At 37.6% G+C, this 19179-nt stretch overlaps 2 protein-coding genes across 6 annotated transcripts in view; both read left to right on the top strand.

Annotated features, from left to right (window-relative positions):
- The first annotated feature begins 4896 nt into the window (after nt 1-4896).
- si:dkey-86e18.1 (uncharacterized protein LOC557342 homolog) lies at nt 4897-14993 on the top strand. Of its 5 annotated transcripts, XM_062039441.1 has the most exons (7): nt 5099-5196; nt 6399-6576; nt 7607-7647; nt 7731-7805; nt 10535-10727; nt 13843-14289; nt 14625-14993. In XM_062039441.1, exons 2-7 carry the CDS (start codon nt 6507-6509, stop codon nt 14636-14638), a joined length of 840 nt encoding a protein of 279 aa, XP_061895425.1. In that variant the 5' UTR covers nt 5099-5196; nt 6399-6506; the 3' UTR covers nt 14639-14993. The 5 variants fall into 5 exon arrangements, with proteins under 5 accessions (XP_061895424.1, XP_061895427.1, XP_061895425.1 ...); XM_062039439.1 differs by lacking the exon at nt 14625-14993 and having other exon boundaries at nt 13843-14596; XM_062039440.1 differs by lacking the exons at nt 6399-6576; nt 14625-14993 and having other exon boundaries at nt 4897-5196; nt 13843-14589.
- The window catches only part of faslg (Fas ligand (TNF superfamily, member 6)), a 40831-nt gene continuing 36264 nt past the window's right edge, over nt 14613-19179 (top strand). The window contains exon 1 of the mRNA XM_062039444.1: nt 14613-14786. Coding sequence (XP_061895428.1) covers nt 14613-14786 — 174 coding nt within the window. The remainder of the gene's footprint in view (nt 14787-19179) is intronic.

Here is a 19179-nt window from a genome sequence, read left to right as displayed (position 1 = left end):
GACAAAAAAAACATTTGAGACTGTATTAATAACACACAATAAGTTGAATAAACCATATTTAGGTGAATTAGATACAGATATATAAGCCTCAGTTTCAGAATAAAGACAAAAACATGTCTTATAAATTAATTGAATATATATAGTATAAAACACTGCCAACATAGAACAGAGTGCGTGCTGGACAATGAGCTAACATCTCGGGTCTTTAGCTCGTTGACTAGCGCTCGCACCAGGGGATAGGACGCGGGTGCTGGACCAGGACTTTTTAGAACAAGTACAGACTGATGTGAAAGATAAACGCCACAGTGAAGCTGCAGTACTGCAAAATACAAGGCAGGGGGCGGCAGACATAACCTCTGAAGGAACTGAGGACAGCACCAGGTGTTCCACTTTGTTGTGTCCCCCTTGCCTGTCTCATGTGGACTGTATGTCTTCAAGTCTTGTGGCTTCAAACTAAGCCTGCAAAGACATTTGGGAGGAATATTTGGCGTTAGGATGGATTTTATTCATCCCGAAATTGGGAAATTGTGTGCAAGACGGAAACATCAAAGAACACAAAGGACATTAAAGAAGAGCATAGAGCTGATGCAACTTCAGTGGCGCTATTTCTACATACAGCTACAAAGTAAAACAACGAAAAAACTAAAATTGAACAATAAATAATACATGTTGTGCACATGCAGAGACAAACAATACAATTGGTGAGAGCTTGTTGTAGCCTATTATTTATTTATTCATCACTTTTACTTTTTCATTACATGTTACTTTGCTTCTCAAACTTTTTTCACCAAGTACCACCTCAGAAAACTCTTCAAGCACCACCATTATGGCGTACATTAAAATACAGTAGCGTAGTAGGTAGGGTTGTACGGTATACCGGTACTTGTATAGTATCGTAATACTAATGAATCAAAAACGGTACTATACTCTGTTTAAAACGTACCGGCTCGCCATATTTTATTATTTTTTTTACAGGCATGACGGCGCTTCGTCGTCAAGTTGCTGGTTTTACGAGCAGAGGAGCATGTTCGGCAGCGCACAATCACGGAGTACTTACAAGCAGAGACAGTGTGTAGACAGAAAAGGGAGCACGGATGCATTTCGGCCTAAAAACTAAAGATAAAGGTGAAGTTATAACACTGAAACGCCCTCAGGAAGAGGTTCTTTAAGACATGGCTAGCTAGTTAGCGGCTAAAGTCCATCCGCAGTCGGCAGTGTTTTAGCTTCTTCTAAATCACTAATCCTCGCCTCCATGGTGACAAATAACGTAAGTTTCTTACAAGTATCATTATCACTGCAGGACGAGGAATAGCTAAACATGCTTCACTACACACCAATGTAAACAAACGCCACGGGTGGATCTACAACTGACATCCACTGTAATGATACCAAGTACAGGAGCGTATAGTCGCTATGATTACATCGATATTTTCTAGCATCACAAAATCTTCTTTCGTTTTTTTATTTATTTATTTATATCATGTTTATAAACTCAAGGAATATGTCCCTGGACACACGAGAACTTAAATTATCACCAATGTATGATCCTGTAACTACTTGGTATCGGCTCGATACCTAAATTCGTGGTATCATCCAAAACTAATGTAAAGTATCCAAACAACAGAAGAATAAGTGATTATTACATGTTAACAGAAGTGTAGATAGAACATGTTAAAAGAGAAAGTAAGCAGATATTAACAGTACATGAAAAAGTAGATTAATAATCAATTTTTACAGCTTGTCCTTAATAATTTTGACAAAATAATAGATTGATAAATGACACAATATGTTACTGCATACGTCAGCAGCTAAATTAGGAGCCTTTTTTTTGTTTACTTACTACTAAAAGACAAGTTGTCTTGTATGTTCACTATTTTATTTAAGGACAAAATTGTAATAAGAAACATATGTTTTTTTTGTTAAACTAATGCCATTTTTTTGTGGTGCCCTTTATTTAGAAAAGTATCGAAATACATTTTGGTACCGGTACCAAAATATTGGTATCGAGACAAACCCTAGTAGTAGGCCTAAGTATTCCTAAAACAAGGCAGAGGTTTTATCTAACAAGTATATTTTACTATTTTTGGCCACTGTAACATTACAGACAGTTTGAACAGTAACACTGTGTCTGAATATCGGAAAATAAAACACGGATCACTTAAATAAGTGATTCTTTTTTTCACCAAGTACCACCTCAGAAAACGCTTTAAGCACCACCATAATGACGTACATTAAAATACAGTAGCGTAGTACGCCTAAGTATTCGTTAAGGACAAGCCAGAGGTTTTATCTAACACGTATATTTAATACTTTTTTAGGCCACTGTAACATTACAGACAGTTTGAACAGTAACACTGTGTTTGAATACCGGAAAATAAAACACTGATCACTTAACTAACTACTCAGTGGCCGAGTGGTTAGAGTGTCCACCCTGAAATCGGTGAAAAACCTCTAACCCTAACTAACCCTAACCCTAACCCTAACCTCTAACCTCTAACCTCTAACCTCTAACACTAACCCTAAACCTAACCCTAACTAACCCTAACCTCTAACCTCTAACCTCTAACCTCTAACACTAACCCTAAACCTAACCCTAACCCTAGCCCTAGCCCTAACCCTCTCTAACCCTAACCCCAATCCTAACCACACCCCCAACCATAACCCTAACCAAATATTTTTCTTTATGCCTAACCCTAACCCTAATCCTAATCCTAACCCTAACCCTAACCCTAACCCTAACCCCAACCCCAACCCCAACCCCAACCCTAATCCTAGCCCTAACCCTCTCTAACCCTAACCCCAAACCTAACCCTAGCCCTAGCCCTAACCCTCTCTAACCCTAACGCTAAACCCAACCCTAACCCCAAACCTAATCCCAACCCTAACCCTAACCCCTAACCCTAACCCTAACACCGTCCGAGTCATACCAAAGACTATAAAAATGGGAGCCATTACCTCCCTGCTTGGCACTCAGCATCAAGGGTTGGAATTGGGGGTTAAATCACCAAAAATGATTCCTGGGCGCGGCCACCGCTGCTGCTCACTGCTCCCCTCACCTCCCAGGGGGGTGATCAAGGGTGATGGGTCAAATGCAGAGGACAAATTTCACCACACCTAGTGTGTGTGTGACAATCATTGGTACTTTAACTTTAAATTAACTTTAAATCAGCAAAAATGATTCCCGGGCGCGGCCACCGCTGCTGCCCACTGCTCCCCTCACCTCCCAGGGGGGTGATCAAGGGTGATGGGTCAAATGCAGAGAATAATTTCGCCACACCTCGTGTGTGTGTGTGACAATCATTGGTACTTTAACTTTAACTTAACTAAGTGGTTCTTTTTCCACCAAATACCGCCTCAGAAAATGCTTTAAGCACCACCATAATGACGTACATTAAAATACAGTAGCGTAGTAGGCCTAAGTATTCATTAAGGACAAGCCAGAGGTTTTATCTAACACATATATTTAATACTTTGTTAGGCCATTGTAACATTACAGACAGTTTGAACAGTAACACTGTGTCTGAATATGGGAAAATAAAACACTGATCACTTAATTGCGAGATTCTTTGGCGTACCACTAGATGGAGCCCGCCTACCACTTGTGGTACCCGTGCCACAGTTTGAGACTCACTGTGTTATTGTCCGTCAACCACATAATTTCCCCCATTGTGGGATAAACAACGTCTATCCTGTCCTGCAGCACGCTTGCCACAGCTGGCCCCGCGCCATGTGCTCCACCAGCATGCCCACAGATCCCGGGGGCCTGGTTGGGCGCAGTCCAAAGCCTGATCACCCTGGCGGGACCGGCATGGTCACGATGCAACTGGATTAATATATACAAATCAAAACAGGAAGTGTGTTGTTATTAAGGTGCCAGCCCTAAACCTACTGTTGTAAACAATTAAACCCCAGGGGGCGTGACAGGCAAGTATGTTAAAACTAATTATTTTACATTTAAAATGTAATTATTATTATCTATTATTATAAATAAAGCAATTATCAAAATGTCCGACACACATTTGAGCATATTTTCTCTAATAATCTTCTTTTATTTATCCTGATCCGCTTTACTCAAACGCTTGTGGGAGCTCAAGTGAGATCATTACCGGAAAGTAGTGCCCTGTCTTACCATATTAGGAGAGGGAACGCTCGAAAGATCTACGTCACAAAGAAAAGGGGGCGTGTCTTACGGGAAGTGACTCTCCCCTCGTCATCTCAGAATTACGGTAAATCCCGAGTCGTGGTAACTAAGGATTTAAAAAAAAAAAAAATGCAAATTACGGAATTTAATAGGCAGGCAAATGAGCGCGAATAAAAAAAATCACAGAAGATAATAGCAACAAAGAGGATATAATTGTATATGTTGATTCATGTTGTTGCCGTAAAACACTGAATACTAGCGTTCAGTATAAATAAGTCCACAACACAGAATTGTATTAAGTATGCATAATACCAATACACACGTATTACATTACACATTAACAGCATGATAACACATTAAAAAGTACACACAACTCGTGGACTGAACGTTGTTAAAAACACACATGATATTAATATTTTTTTTCTTCTGTACAACACATGTATGTGTGCATAATATAAGAAAGTACACGCGAGTTTCCACGCTTACATTCTGAGTGCATTTTGTATGGCAAAATGCAGTGACCGCCAGTACCCGGATGTTGTACGAGCGTCTTAAAAAGTAAAAAAAAAACTAAAAGTAAAATATGTATGTACCACTCTTAATCCTCACTATCTTCTCGAAGTGGCGGCTAGGGAAATTATTTTTTACTTTGTGTTACAATTCACTATTAGAACGGAGTCACGCAGAAGAGGGAGGGAATTAAATACTGGTGACGTCATTTCCGGTAAGCTCTAGGTCAGTAATCGATTCGGGACAGCACTATGCTGTTGAAATTCACCACCTGAGAAGTACACAGTTTACATAGTATACTATAGTTTAATATACATAGTATTTACATAGTATTAAAACGTAAGTGTGGACTGTGCAAGTAAAGTACTGTCTTAGCAACACGTAGAGCTGTTCTCGCGATACCACTCCGTGACGGGGACGCCACGTGACTTTGTTTACTTCCGCATGTCTGCCACAAACGAGGAGCTCTTCTGTCCAAATGGCTAGAAACGAGGAGAAGCAACAAGGGAAGTTAAACAGACTTTGGCTGCAAAAAGAGAGAGAAGGTAAGTAGGTCGTTACAAACCAAGCCGACACGTATTTAAATGATTTGTTCAAATTTGGCTGATTGTCTTAATATAATTATAATATAATTATGCTAGCTGCTTGATGTCTTGCTCGGCTAGCTTCTAGAGGACATAACTGGACAATATCATTTAGAAACATGACAAAAACAAATCAAATACAAAATATTTCAAATTAATTGATACAGACTGCAAAGACCCTGGAAAAAGGCACTTTCAAATGACACTTAAACCCTTGTAATAGACCAAATATTAAGGGAGCTGCGAAAAGGCATGCATATACTTATATATATATATATATATATATATATATATATATATATATATATATATATATATATATATATATATATATATATATATATATATATATATATATTTTAGGGCTGTGTCACGCCAAATTTCTTCCCCCTACAAACCCCCCCAGCGATCGATAGCACTTCGGCTTTGACTGCCCGTCGCTGGAAGGATACTTTGTCTTTGACAGCTGCTGAAATCTGAAGAAATCGATTTTTTTAATTTTTTTTTTGTACAGGCGCGAAACAGGACAGTCGCGTGCCGGTTAAGGACCCCCGGCAACTTAGTGATTTTATTGGACGCAGCCCCGGAAGTAAATGGGGGGGTTTTGTAGGGGGAATACATTTGGCGTGACAGCTGCAACTAACGATTAATTTGATAATCGATTAATCTGTCGATTATTACTTCGATTAATCGATTAATAATCGGATAAAAGAGACAAACTAAATTTCTATCCTTTCCAGTATTTTATTGAAAATAAAACAGCATACTGGCACCATACTTATTTTGATTATTGTTTCTCAGCTGTTTGTAAATGTTGCAGTTTATAAATAAAGGTTTAAACACGTTTTTATTTTATTTCAATAGCCTCTGCGCATGCGCATAGCATAGATCCAACGAATTGATGACTAAATTAATCTGCAACTATTTTTATAATCAATTTTAATCGATTAGTTGTTGCAGCCCTAATATGTATATATATATATATATATATATATATATATATATATATATATATATATATATATATATATATATATATATATATATATATATATATATTGCCAAAAGTATTTGGCCACCTGCCTTGACTCACATATGAACTTGAAGTGCCATCCCATTCCTAACCCATAGGGTTCAATATGATGTCGGTCCACCTTTTGCAGCTATTACAGCTTCAACTCTTCTGGGATGGCTGTCCTCAAGGTTGCAGAGTGTGTTTATAGGAATTTTCCACCATTCTTCCAAAAGCGCATTGGTGAGGTCACACTCTGATGTTGGTCGAGAAGGCCTGGCTCTCAGTCTCCGTTCTAATTCATCCCAAAGGTGTTCTATCAGGTTCAGGTCAGGACTCTGTGCAGGCCAGTCAATTTCATCCACACTAGACTCTCTCATCCATGTCTTTATAGACCTTGCTTTGTGCACTGGTCATGTTGAAAGAGGAAGGGGCCCGCTCCAAGCTTTGCACACTCTTGGCATTCTCTCGATGAGCTTTAAGCACACCTGTGAAGTGAAAACCATTTCTCTTGAAGCTCATCGAGAGAATGCCAAGAGTGTGCAAACCAGTAATCAGAGCAAAGGGTGGCTATTTTGAAGAAACTAGAATATAAAACATGTTTTCAGGTATTTCACCTTTTTTGGTTAAGTACATAACTCCACATGTGTTCATTCATAGTTTTGATGTGACAATCTACAATGTAAATAGTCATGAAAATAAAGAAAAACCATTGAATGAGTAGAAGGTGTGTCCAAACTTTTGGCCTGTACTGTATATAAATATACCTATATAGACAGGCGGTAGAAAATGGATGGATATATATATATATATATATATATATATATATATATATATATATATATATATATATATATATATATATATATATATATATATATATATATATATATATATATATATACACACCCACACACACAGTACAGTAGTTAATAATTATTTAATTAAACGTGCTGTTTGCAACCTCCTCACAGTAACATGTTTGAAAGCAAACAATATAACAAGAACTTATGTTACCATTAGTGGTTTAACAGAACACATTTGTTTGACAATTGTCTATATTTTTCACAATTACAAAGTGTATGTCATAACATTTGTTAATGAATAAAATGATTGGTGTTTACGGCGGTCACTCACCCGGTCTCCTCAACACTTTTGCGCAGGGAACTTCTCTTCTCTGCGCTTTTTAATCAGTCCAAAAATAACAGGTCAGCGGCCTCAAATAATTCAGCGTCAAATCAAAACGAAAATTCTAAAAAACTATATTCACACATTATCATATTTACAACTAACCTGTTAGCTTGTTATTTAACCACTGTAGCATACTCAGTAACATAGTTTGTCAAATCTTCATTGCAGAAGGTCGGTTAAAGGATGTCCGGGAGCGAAGACCCAAGTTGGTATTGAAAGGTTTTACTTCGTCATCAGCCCATTATCATGAGTAATATACATGCCGATGAAAATAATATCCCTTTTTCTACAGTCTACGCTTAACTCCGCATCATCTGTGAAGAAGTGGATCCCCAGCATCAAGAAAGAAATGGAGTATTACCTGCAGGTAATTTGCTTGTGTTTGTTGCCGTTTAAGAGAAAAATCTACGCAGTGAAATTAGGGTGGGAAGTAAAATGTCGGCCAGAAGAGAAGGGACACAAGCTCAATCTGTAAGTCAACACATTTATTTTACTATCCCCTCGTTGTAAATTATGCAATGTTTTTTATGAATGCCTCCCTGCTTCTTCTTCTTCGTTGTTATTTTTGGCGGAGGGCACCATTTACAAATAACAGTGGCTCTGAAGGCCTTAAATTGACTCAGCAGCACCACCTGTTGTTGAAGAGTGTGAATTATGGGTGCTCTGAGTGCAAGTGTGTGGAATATTACTGCCAAAAGTTTTAACTTGAAGAACATTTTTTTTATTCTTGCAAATGCTTTTTTTTTAATTGAAGAAAAGTGTTTTTATACTTACAAATCGTTTTTTTTTAATTGGAAAAAAAAGTATACTTGTGAATCTTTTTTTAATTGAAAGATAATGTTTTTATACTTATGAATGTTTTTTTAGTTGAAGAAAATTGTTTTTAAAAATGCGTATGGTTTTTTTATTAAAGAAAATGTTTTTTATACTTGCCAATCTTTTTTAATTGTAAGAAAGTATACCTGCAAATTTTTTACTTGCAGAAAATGGTATTTATACTTTAAATTGTTTATTAATTAAAAAAAAAAACGTTTTTATACTTGCAAATCGTTTTTTTAATTGAAGAAATATTTTTTTTAATTTACATATTATTTTTTTGATTGAAAAAAAATGTTTAATACTTGCAAATCGTTTTTTTAATTGAAGGGGGGGAAAAAGTATACTTGCGAATTTTTTGTTACTTGCAGAAATTGTTTACATACTTGCGAATAGTTTTTTTAGTTGAAAAGTTTTTTTTTGGAATTTGCGTATTCCATCCATCCATTTTCTACCGCTTATTGCCTTCGGGGTCACGGGGGGCGCTGGACCCTATCTCAGCTACAATCGGGCGGAAGGCAGGGTACACCCTGGACAAGTCGCCACCTCATCACAGGGCCAACACAGATAGACAGACAACATTCACACTCACATTCACACACTAGGGCCAATTTAGTGTTGCCAATCAACCTATCCCCAGGTGCATGTCTTTGGAGGTGGGAGGAAGCCGGAGTACCCGGAGGGAACCCACGCAGTCACGGGGAGAACATGCAAACTCCACACAGAAAGATCCCAAGCCCGGGATTGAACTCAGGACTACTCAGGACCTTCGTATTGTGAGGCAGACGCACTAACCCCTCTCTCACCGTGCTGCCCTAATTTGCGTATTGTTTTTGCAATTGAAGAAAATGTTTTTATACATGTGAATGTGTTTTGTACTTGCAGAAAATGGTTTGTAAATTTCCATATGGTTTTTTTATTTGAAGAAAATTGTTTTTATACCTGCGGGTTGTTTTTTCAAACTGACAAAATAGTTTTTGTACTTGCAAATAGTTTTTTTAATTGAAGAAAATGTTTTTATACTTGTGTATGTGTTTTTTTAATTGAACAAAACTGTTTTTATACTTGCGAATCATTTTTTTTATTGAACAAAAAAGTATTTTAAACTCGCGGGTTTTTGGGGGGTTTTTTTTAGTTGAAGAAAATAGTTTTTATTCTTGTGAATCCTTTTTTAGTTGCAGAAAATTGTTTTTAAACTTGGGTATCGTCTTTTTAATCTAAGAAAAATACTGGCAATCGTATTTTATTTGCAGAAAATTGTTTTTAATATTGTGCGTTTTTTTAATAGTATATATTTGCTTTTTTTTTTTTATTGAAGACATTTTCTTATTCTTATGTATGTGTTTATAATTGAAAATATTTGTTTTTATACCTGTGAATATTTTTTTTAATTGAAGAAAATGTTTTTGTACTTGTGTATGTGTTTTTTAATTGAAAATAATAGTTTTAATAATTGCAAATTGTTTTATTTAATTGAAGAGAATGTTTATATAACTGTGTTTTAATTGAAAATGTTTTTTTACATCTGCAAATCGTTTTTTTGATTGAATGTTTTAATACTTGTTAAAGTGTTTTTTTAATTGAAGAAAATAGTTCTACTTGCGAATGTTTTTTTATATTGAAGAAAATAGTTTTTTAACATGCAAATGTTCTTTTTAATTGAAGAAAATTGTTTTTATTCTTGTGAATGGTTTTTTATTTGAAGAAAGCTGTTCTTACACTTGCAAATCGTTTTTGACTTTCAGAAAATTGTTTTTTTTTTTACTTGCCAATAATTTTTCTAATGGAAGAAAATTTATAAAAAATTTGCAGTTTTTTTAGGTTTTTTTTAAAATCTGAAGCAAATTGTTTTTATACTTAAAATTGTTTTTAAATTTGCGTATCGTTTTTTAGTTTGAAGAAAACTGTTTTTCCAATTGCGAATCATGTTTTTAATTGGAGAAAATATTTTTCTTACTTGCGAATAATGTTTTTAATTGAAGAAAATGTATTAAAAATTTGCAGAGTTTTTTTACTACTTTTTTTTAGTTGAAGCAAATTGTTTTTATACTTAAAACATTTTTTTAATTTGCGTCTTGTTTTTTTTTAGTTTGAAGAAAAATGTTTTTACAGATGCGAATCATGTTTTTAATTGGAGAACATGTTTTTTTTTACTTGCGAATCCATTTTTTTATTGAAATTTTTTTAAACTTCTGAATGAACTAAATACATTTGTGTGTGTTGTTTTGGCAGTAATTTCACTCCATTAAACTACAAATGTTTTGTTTCACCTCTTCTCAGCAATCCCAGCTCACCCATTACCCCGAGAGAAAGATAGCAGAGTTCCAGGTAAACATGGAGGCTTTAGAAAAGGAGTACAAGCGTTTCGTTACCAAGCTGCGGGTGCTTGACCCCGCCTGTAAGCACAAGCCCTGGACCCCGAGAGCCTATTGTAAGAGGAGAGCGGAGAAGGACGAGTCAGCGACGAGCCTTGGTCAGTGCATGCGGTCAAAACTCAAACACTGGTGTGCGTAGATCAGACCTGGGCAAATTAAGCGTTGAGTTTTTCTATCTGGCCTGCCGGACATTCCCAAATAATTTTTTTAGATCTTTAAGATGGAAAGTGTAGCTGCCATTATGATGTGCAGTGATGTTTTCAAATGACCGTAAGTCTTGAACTATACAAAGTATTTCAATAGTTGGAATCTGCGCTTTTGCATGATATACTAGTTACTATGGTAATCTAATTAGTTACTATGGTAATCTAAGTCACAGCAGCTCAGACGAGGCACCAAGCAGTGTGGGTGGGGAGCGTTTTCACAGAGTGTTTCCAGAGCGGCCAGCCTGAAATGCAGGTGTCAGGGACAGAAGGCTTAGTGATATATCAAATATATCAAATCATAGGGTTTTTTGTTTACCCTTCGCGTTCATATTTTGCTATTTGTTGCATTTTTGTTGCGTTTCACTTGATTGTAAAAAATGTCGATCAAGAGGGGGTGTGACGTTCACATGTTGTCAATATTCAGTGTTTTATCCTTCATAGTTAATATTATAAATCCCACTTTCTTTATTTTCATGTACATTCTGGGTGTTTCACTCAGTAAAAAAATTAAAATTTAATTCCGTTTTTTAAGGCGGTCTATCATAACGTTTTTAGCATTCAATCAATCAATCAATCAATCCACTTTATTTATATAGCACATTTAAACAACAGACATTTTTCCAAAGTGCTGCACAACAATATTAAAAACAATATTCAAATATTATCCTTAGCTCCACCAATGACTGAATAAAAACAAAAAAATAAATAAATATAAAAACAATATAAAATACAATATGATTAAAAACAATTTTAAAGGGTAAAACCAATTAAAACAATAAATAGAAATCAACATTTTAAAAACACAGAGGACCACACAACTCACGTAGCGTTAAAAGCCAGAGAATAAAAGTGGGTCTTAAGACGAGACTTAAAACACTGCAGTGTGGGAGCAGTTTGAACATGGAGGGGCAGAGTGTTCCAGAGCGAAAATTTTACAGTACGTATTATTCGCAGACGATACAACTTTATACTGTTCAGGAGATTACTTGAAAATCTTAGCCGATAATATTGAAGAGGAAATGGTTAAACTAAAATTGTGGTTTGATGTAAATAAATTATCTTTAAACTTGAAAAAGACTAAAATTATGGTATTCAGTAATAAAAGAAAGATAGAAGTTAGTTTATCCATAAACAATGTGAAAATTGAGAAGGTGTCTGAAATCAGATTTCTTGGGGTCATCCTAGATGAAAAGTTGACATGGAAAGCTCATATATTACATGTGAAAAATAAGCTATCTAAACTTATTTATTTTGAACAAGGTTAAATACGGTTTCCCGTATAATACAATGAGAATGTTATATTGCTCAATTATTCTACCTTACTTCAATTATTGTGCAGAAATATGGGGAAATACATATCACAGCAACATAATGTCTTTATTTCTTTCACAGAAAAGAGCAATTCGTATCATTTTTACAGTCGGATACAGAGACCACACAAATCCACTCTTCATTAGGTCAGGATTATTAAAACTAAAAGACATTGTAGAATTGCATACTCTATTAGTGATGTTCAAAGCTAGAAATAAAGTTCTTCCGAATTACTTACAAAAGTTATTTGTGTTCACGTCTGAAGATGAGAACCACAGAAGGCCGTAGGATTTTATACATCCAAGAGTGCCAACAAATTTGAAGCAAATGTGTTTGTCTGTTGCTGCTGTGAAAGCATGGAATTCTCGAGACAAAGACTTAAAAAGTTGCAAGATTATCTTTGAATTTAAAAAGAGTTACAAAAAGAGACAACTGGAATTATATCAAACTGCTTTTTGATTTTGATTGGAACGTGTCATTTTGAAAATGCTTAAACGAAAATTAAAAGTATTTTGGAGTTCGGGTGTTGGTGGAGAGGAACAGTGATAAAATCATCTAAATAATTTGTGTTAAAAAGGGGGCAGATAAATATAAGAATAGTATTCTTCCATCTGCTCCTTTCTGATCATGGAAATGTATAAGAAACAAAAAAACAATGAAAGTGTCAACTGTACATGGCTTGTATATATGCATTTTCATGAAAGGAATAAAAAGAAATGATGATGATGATGATGAGGAGCTTAGGGCCGACCACAGAGAAGGCCCTGTCTCCCCTGGTTTTAAGTCTCGTCTTGGGCACCACGAGCTGGAGCTGGCTCTCGGACCTCAGAGCGCGCGCAGGAGTGTAAATTTGGATGAGGTCATTAGTCAATCAGACATTATTGTTATTAGTAGAGATGTCCGATAATATCGGTCTGCCGATATTATCGGCCGATAAATGCGTTAAAATGTAATATCGGAAATTATCGGTATCGTTTTTTTTATTATCAGTATCGTTTTTTTTTTGTTTTTTATTAAATCCACATAAAAAACACAAGATACACTTACAATTATTGCACCAACCCAAAAAACCTCCCTCCCCCATTTACACTCATTCACACTCATTCACACAAAAGGGTTGTTTCTTTCTGTTATTAATATTCTGGTTCCTACATTATATATCAATATATATCAATACAGTCTGCAAGGGATACAGTCCGTAAGCACACATGATTGTGCGTGCTGCTGGTCCAATAATAATACTAACCTTTAACAGTTAATTTTACAAATTTTCATTAATTACCAGTTTCTATGTAACTGTTTTTATATTGTTTTACTTTCTTTTTTATTCAAGAAAATGTTTTTAATTTATTTATCTTATTTTATTTGATTCATTTTTTTAAAAAGTACCTTATCTTCACCATACCTGGTTGTCCAAATTAGGCATAATAATGTGTTAATTCCACGACTGTATATATCGGTTGATATCGGTATCGGTTGATATCGGTATCGGTAATTAAAGAGTTGGACAATATCGGCATATCGAATATCGGCAAAAAGCCATTATCGGACATCCCTAGTTATTAGTGTTCCTAAAAATCAGATATATTGGCCCCCAGACACTTTTTTTTCTCTAAATTTGGCCCCCGTAGTCAATATAATTGCCCAGGCCTGGCGTAGATGGAAGTGAAGATGATATTTTTGCTTGATCTTGCAGTGAAGAAGAAGCCGCCGCCTTTTGAGACGGCCAGCTGCCAGATTGAAGGCGGGTCTTCCCCCGGCAGAATGCCAACCGAACCGTTCAACGGCTCACAGGGCAGTTCCATCCCAACCTCAGGATGCACGGAGGACCAGGACCAGGACCAGGACCGGCCGCTCTCCTTCGACCGCGCTCGCCTGGCGATGGCCTCTGCTGCCTTCAGAGGCGCGTCGGACCAGCCAGGCTCCTCTCAGACGCAAAACTTAGCGAGGATGTTGCAGCTCTCCCTACCAAACCTGGGTAATTCTGCTGCCATGCCGGCACAGGGGAGAGACGGCGACTTGTCAGCAGCAGGGGGTGCTGTTGTCCAACAGAAAGCCGCAGTGGAGAACCCGAGGACTTCCCGTGTAGTAATGCAGCAGAAGACGGGTCATGTCCTCGGACTGGATTGTTACTCTTCTTCTGGTGAGGAGTCTGTCTGACACGTGACGTTTTAACCATGTCCTGACCTTAAAACCCCACTTGTTTTCTCCACTTTTGAGAGAAGAGGCAGTTCAAGAGAGAATTGTAGAACTAGAAGAGCGAGGCTTCACTACCCATCTTAAAATGAAGCTTGGACGGACCCGCCACATTTGTGTCAGTTAGCTACAAACTGGATTTTTTAACATTTCCTTCAGTGAATAGGCTATAGTCTACGTGAAAATGTGTATAAAGAGAGTATGGCCAACTCGGTTTCAGGTCACGTGACTACAAGGCGCCATGTTTGCTACCCACTTTGAGCTGATGCTATGTGTTCGCAGCGCTCCCTTGTTAGTTTTGCTGTCGTGCAGCACGGAGCCGCTCCACCCGGGAGAATTGTGGAAAGCGATGCTGTTCCTCACAAGCCGGAAAGAAGACAAGTGTGGGAAGTGAAAGTTCGCCATCAGCACCGGAGAGACAATGATTACAGCGTCTTGTGCCAGGTAAACATGACACAACGGCTGCCTTTTGTTCAGAAGAGAACACACAGAAGCTCATAGAAATATTAAGAAATTAAAGACAAAAATCTTGACAAAAATCTCAGTAAAACGACCTCTTAAGGCCCAAGCTGTTTGTTTACATGCTTTTTTTTTATTTCTCTTTGCTATTTGAGTTTATTGGACCCTAATTAGAATAAAAACTAAGAATCATCTTTTGATATGATGTACTTAGTCCATAAGTACACAAACGTGTACTTCATGTTCAGTGACATGCTAATTCTTATTTTTACACTTTTTTTTCCCCAAATTCCATTGTATGTTATACTCTTCTGACACCACCAGATGGCAGTATAAGTGTCCACATAAGTGGCCATAAGACCCCAATTCAGTAGTGTACACAATTTTGGAAATAAGAGGTAAAAGGTGCTGTCCACACATGTGGCCACTAAGATAGATAGTTAGATAGATAGATAGGTCTTTATTGACATTGCACAAGTACAACGAAACTTTGTTAAGCCTTTAGAGGTCTTTAAGGAACAATTTCCCTTGTGGATCAAGAAAGTTTTTCTAAGTTGTCTAAGTCTAAAATGATTTAATTTGGTAACAGTAAAGGAAAAAGACAAAAATAGATGGACATTGAATGTGTAAAATAAACCACATTTGGGGTGGAATAATAGATGAAAAATTAACTGAAAATCTCATAAAAATATACAACAATACGTCAATAATGAATAAAGAAAATAAAACTCCATATTCTCTCATTCTCACCAGTGTTCCCATATCTGTATTATGGCATACTTGCCAACCCTCCCGTTTTTAGCGGGAGACTCCCGGTATTCAGCGCCTCTCCCGATAACCTCCCGGCAGAAATGTTCTCCCGACAAACTCCCGGTATTCAGCCGGAGCTGGAGGCCACGCCCCCCCCCCCCCAGCTCAATGCGGACCTGAGTCTGTTTTCACGTCCGCTTTCCCACAATTTTTACAGCGTGCCTGCCCAATCATGTTATAACTGTAGAATGATCGAGGGAGAGTTCTTGGTTTCTTATGTGGGTTTATTGTTAGGCAGTTTCATTAACGTCCTCCCAGCGCGGTAACAACACACAACAACAGCAGTCACGTTTAGTCTACCGTAAAGCAGTTCGTCTGCCGTAAACAGCAATGTTGTGACACTCTTAAACAGGACAATACTGCCATCTACTGGATAGCCTCCAGACACTGAAATTCAAGTATTTATTTTATTTATATGTATAATAAAATAAATATATATATACATATATAGCTAGAATTCACTGAAAGTCAAGTATTTCATACATATATATACATATATATATATATATATATATGTATGTATGTATATATATATATATATATATATATATATATATATATATATATATATAAAATACTTGAGTTGGTGAATTCTAGCTGTAAATATACTCTCCTCTTAACCATGCCCCCAACCACGCCCCCCGCCCCAACCACGCCCCCCCCCCCCCCCCCCCCCCCCCCACACACACACACACACACACACACACACACACACACACACACACACACCTCCCGATATCGGAGGTCTCAAGGTTGGCAACTATGATTATGGGGAAATAAGTACAGAAGTACACTTAACGTATTTTCTGGACCAGAGGGATTAAAAGGCGCACTAGTGCAACAACAACAACGCCGGAAATGTGTCCCATGAAAAAAACGTCCGACCGGAACTCTCTGATAACTAAAGTTCCTTGGGTGAATAATGTAAACTCATTACACCGGTATGTTTTAGGGCTTTCATGGCGAGTTTACTGACAGATATAAGTAAAAACTTTACACTACTTTATATTAGAAATGGCAACTGCGGAGGATGAATGTCCCATAACAAGAAGATAGTGGAAAAGAAGAAGCTTATCGACTACGGTGTCGGCACAAACTACAAAGGCGGACTCGCCCAAATTTTCAGGACTTATGCAGATCCCAAATACAGATCAGCAGGTACCAGAAGGTAAGACAAGTTGCTTTTGCATAATATTGCGAAACAAAACGCCAGATAATGTCTTACCTTATACACACACCATAATAATACTCCTATGTTGAAGCACAGTACAATCCATCAAGCGGTGCGGCTTCATAGCTTACCAAAGTCGTACTAAAACATTTTGATAGATTTTTGAGCACCGTGTGTAATGTTCTATATTTTCAATGGAACATATAACATTTTTGTGTTGTTTACTGGCGTCATATTGCAGTCCACACCAGAGATGTCCGATAATATTGGACTGCCGATATTATCGGCCGATAAATGCTTTAAAATGTGATATCGGACATTATCGGTATCGGTTTCAAAAAGTAACATTTATGAATTTTTAAAACGCCGCTGTGTACACGGACGTAGGGAGAAGTACAGAGCGCCAATAAACCTTAAAGGCACTGCCTTTGCGTGCCGGCTCAATCACATAATACCTACGGCTTTTCACACACACAAGTGAATGCAAGGCATACTTGGTCAACAGCCATACAGGTCACATTGAGATTGGCCGCATAAACAACTTTAACACTGTTACAAATATGCGCCACACTGTGAACCCACACCAAACAAGAATGACAAACACATTTCGGGAGAACATCCGCCCCGTAACACAACATAAACACAACAGAACAAATACCCAGAACCCCTTGCAGCACTAACTCTTCCGGGACGCTACAATATACACCCCCCACTACTCCCTACCCCTGCCCTTGCAGCACTAACTCTTCCGGGACGCTACAATATACACCCCCGCTATCCCCCCCACCTCAAACCCCACCCACCTCAACCTCCTCATGCTCTCTCAGGGAGAGCATGTCCCAAATTCCAAGCTGCTGTTTTGAGGCATGTTAAAAAAAATAATGCACTTTGTGACTTCAATAATAAATATGGCAGTGCCATGTTGGCATTTTTTTCCATAACTTGAGTTGATTTATTTTGGAAAACCTTGTTACATTGTTTAATGCATCCAGCGGGGCATCACAACAAAGTTAGGCATAATAATGTGTTCATTCCACCACTGTATATATCGGTATCGGTTGATATATAACGTTGTTATACTAGCTTTTTTAAAGCTAATTTTGCAGGTACACACCTCAGCCCCAAAATGATGTCACTTGACAAATGATACTGTTAGCTAGCTTTTTTAAAGCTAATTTTGTAGGTTAGCCTGCTAACGGTAGTATATTAGCTTTATTTCTAGCTAATTTTGCAGGTATACACGTCAGCGTCAAAACTATGTTGCTTGACGAATGATACCAGTTAGCATGCTAATGTTAGTATACCAGCTTTTTTAAGCTAATTCATATTTTGATGCATGGTAACGTTAGCATGCTAGCCTTTTAAACACATTTTTCAGGTACACACCTCAGAGTAATATATCTTGGTACTCGACGCATGTTACAATTAGCATTTTGGAATGCTAACATAAGCTCAATCTTTAGCTAATGTATCAGGTTCACACCTCATTGTCATATATTTTGGTATTTTCACTAATGCTAAGTGTCAGCTGCTGTTAGCATGTAAGCATTTTTTTTGTTGCTTGACGCTATCTGGCCAGCGTTTTAACTGTTAGCATTTCAGTTCCGCTTTGGCTTTGTCACAGAAAATATCTACCGAAATTGCATTTTCTGGTTCTTTGAAAAATATCTATACATTGTACTGGTTTTGAAGGGGAAAACTACAAAATGACCCCTGCATCCTTTGATTTGTCAGTCTGTGGCCCTCAGTGCAAAAAGTTTGGGCACCCCTGTACTAAGCCATCGCATTCCTGCTGCACACCAGCAGGGACTGCGTCATTAATAGTGGAATTTTCCCATTGCGTTCTGATTAGTGACAGAGCAGGAAGGGGCTGGGAATAGGTTTGTGGTAAAACTTCCTATAAAGCGTCGTGTCATTCATTAATTGATGGATTGAGGGTCCCTACGCACAACTTGTGATCAGTTTTTTGCAGTAGGAAAGAACCGTAAAGCCTGGCACCTCATCATCATCATGCTGGTCGCACACTGTTGTGGGACGGCATTCAGGAGGTGCCGCAATTCCGCCAAGGTGGTTTTGTTGTGCACAAAAGACGCTGATGCTGAGCGGACTCGTGCCTCGACTGCGTTTGACATTTGAGTAATTTCCTAAGTCTTGTGTGCACTACATTGTGGAAACAACAGGTTGTGTCAGCTTTAGTTCTCGCACACATGCCCGCAAGAGCCTATTAACAGGCAAGATGCAGAAATGATTCACTGGCTCCTGTGCAGCGGCGGTGAGCTGACACAGCACTTTTTTTATTTTTTTTTGCACCGGCTAACCACTGTGACGCCGCTGCAAGGAGCGCTTTCGGTATCGCACGTCAGGGAACGCATGCTGAATACTGCACCATCAATACCG

Source organism: Entelurus aequoreus, linkage group LG27 (genome assembly GCF_033978785.1).
Source record: "Entelurus aequoreus isolate RoL-2023_Sb linkage group LG27, RoL_Eaeq_v1.1, whole genome shotgun sequence".
NCBI lineage: Eukaryota > Metazoa > Chordata > Actinopteri > Syngnathiformes > Syngnathidae > Entelurus > Entelurus aequoreus.
The sequence above is the reverse complement of the archived record's forward strand: the minus strand, read 5'-3'. Positions and strand labels throughout refer to the sequence as shown.

Bases quoted from the DNA above. Each gene is read 5' to 3' on its own strand.
- si:dkey-86e18.1 (XM_062039439.1), top strand. From the start codon at position 6,507: ATGTTGGTCGAGAAGGCCTGGCTCTCAGTCTCCGTTCTAATTCATCCC. The intron at 6,577-7,606 runs GTCAGGACTCTG...TCTTCATTGCAG, and splicing joins AGGTGTTCTATCAGGTTCAG to AAGGTCGGTTAAAGGATGTC. The intron at 7,648-7,730 runs GTATTGAAAGGT...CTTTTTCTACAG, and splicing joins GGGAGCGAAGACCCAAGTTG to TCTACGCTTAACTCCGCATC.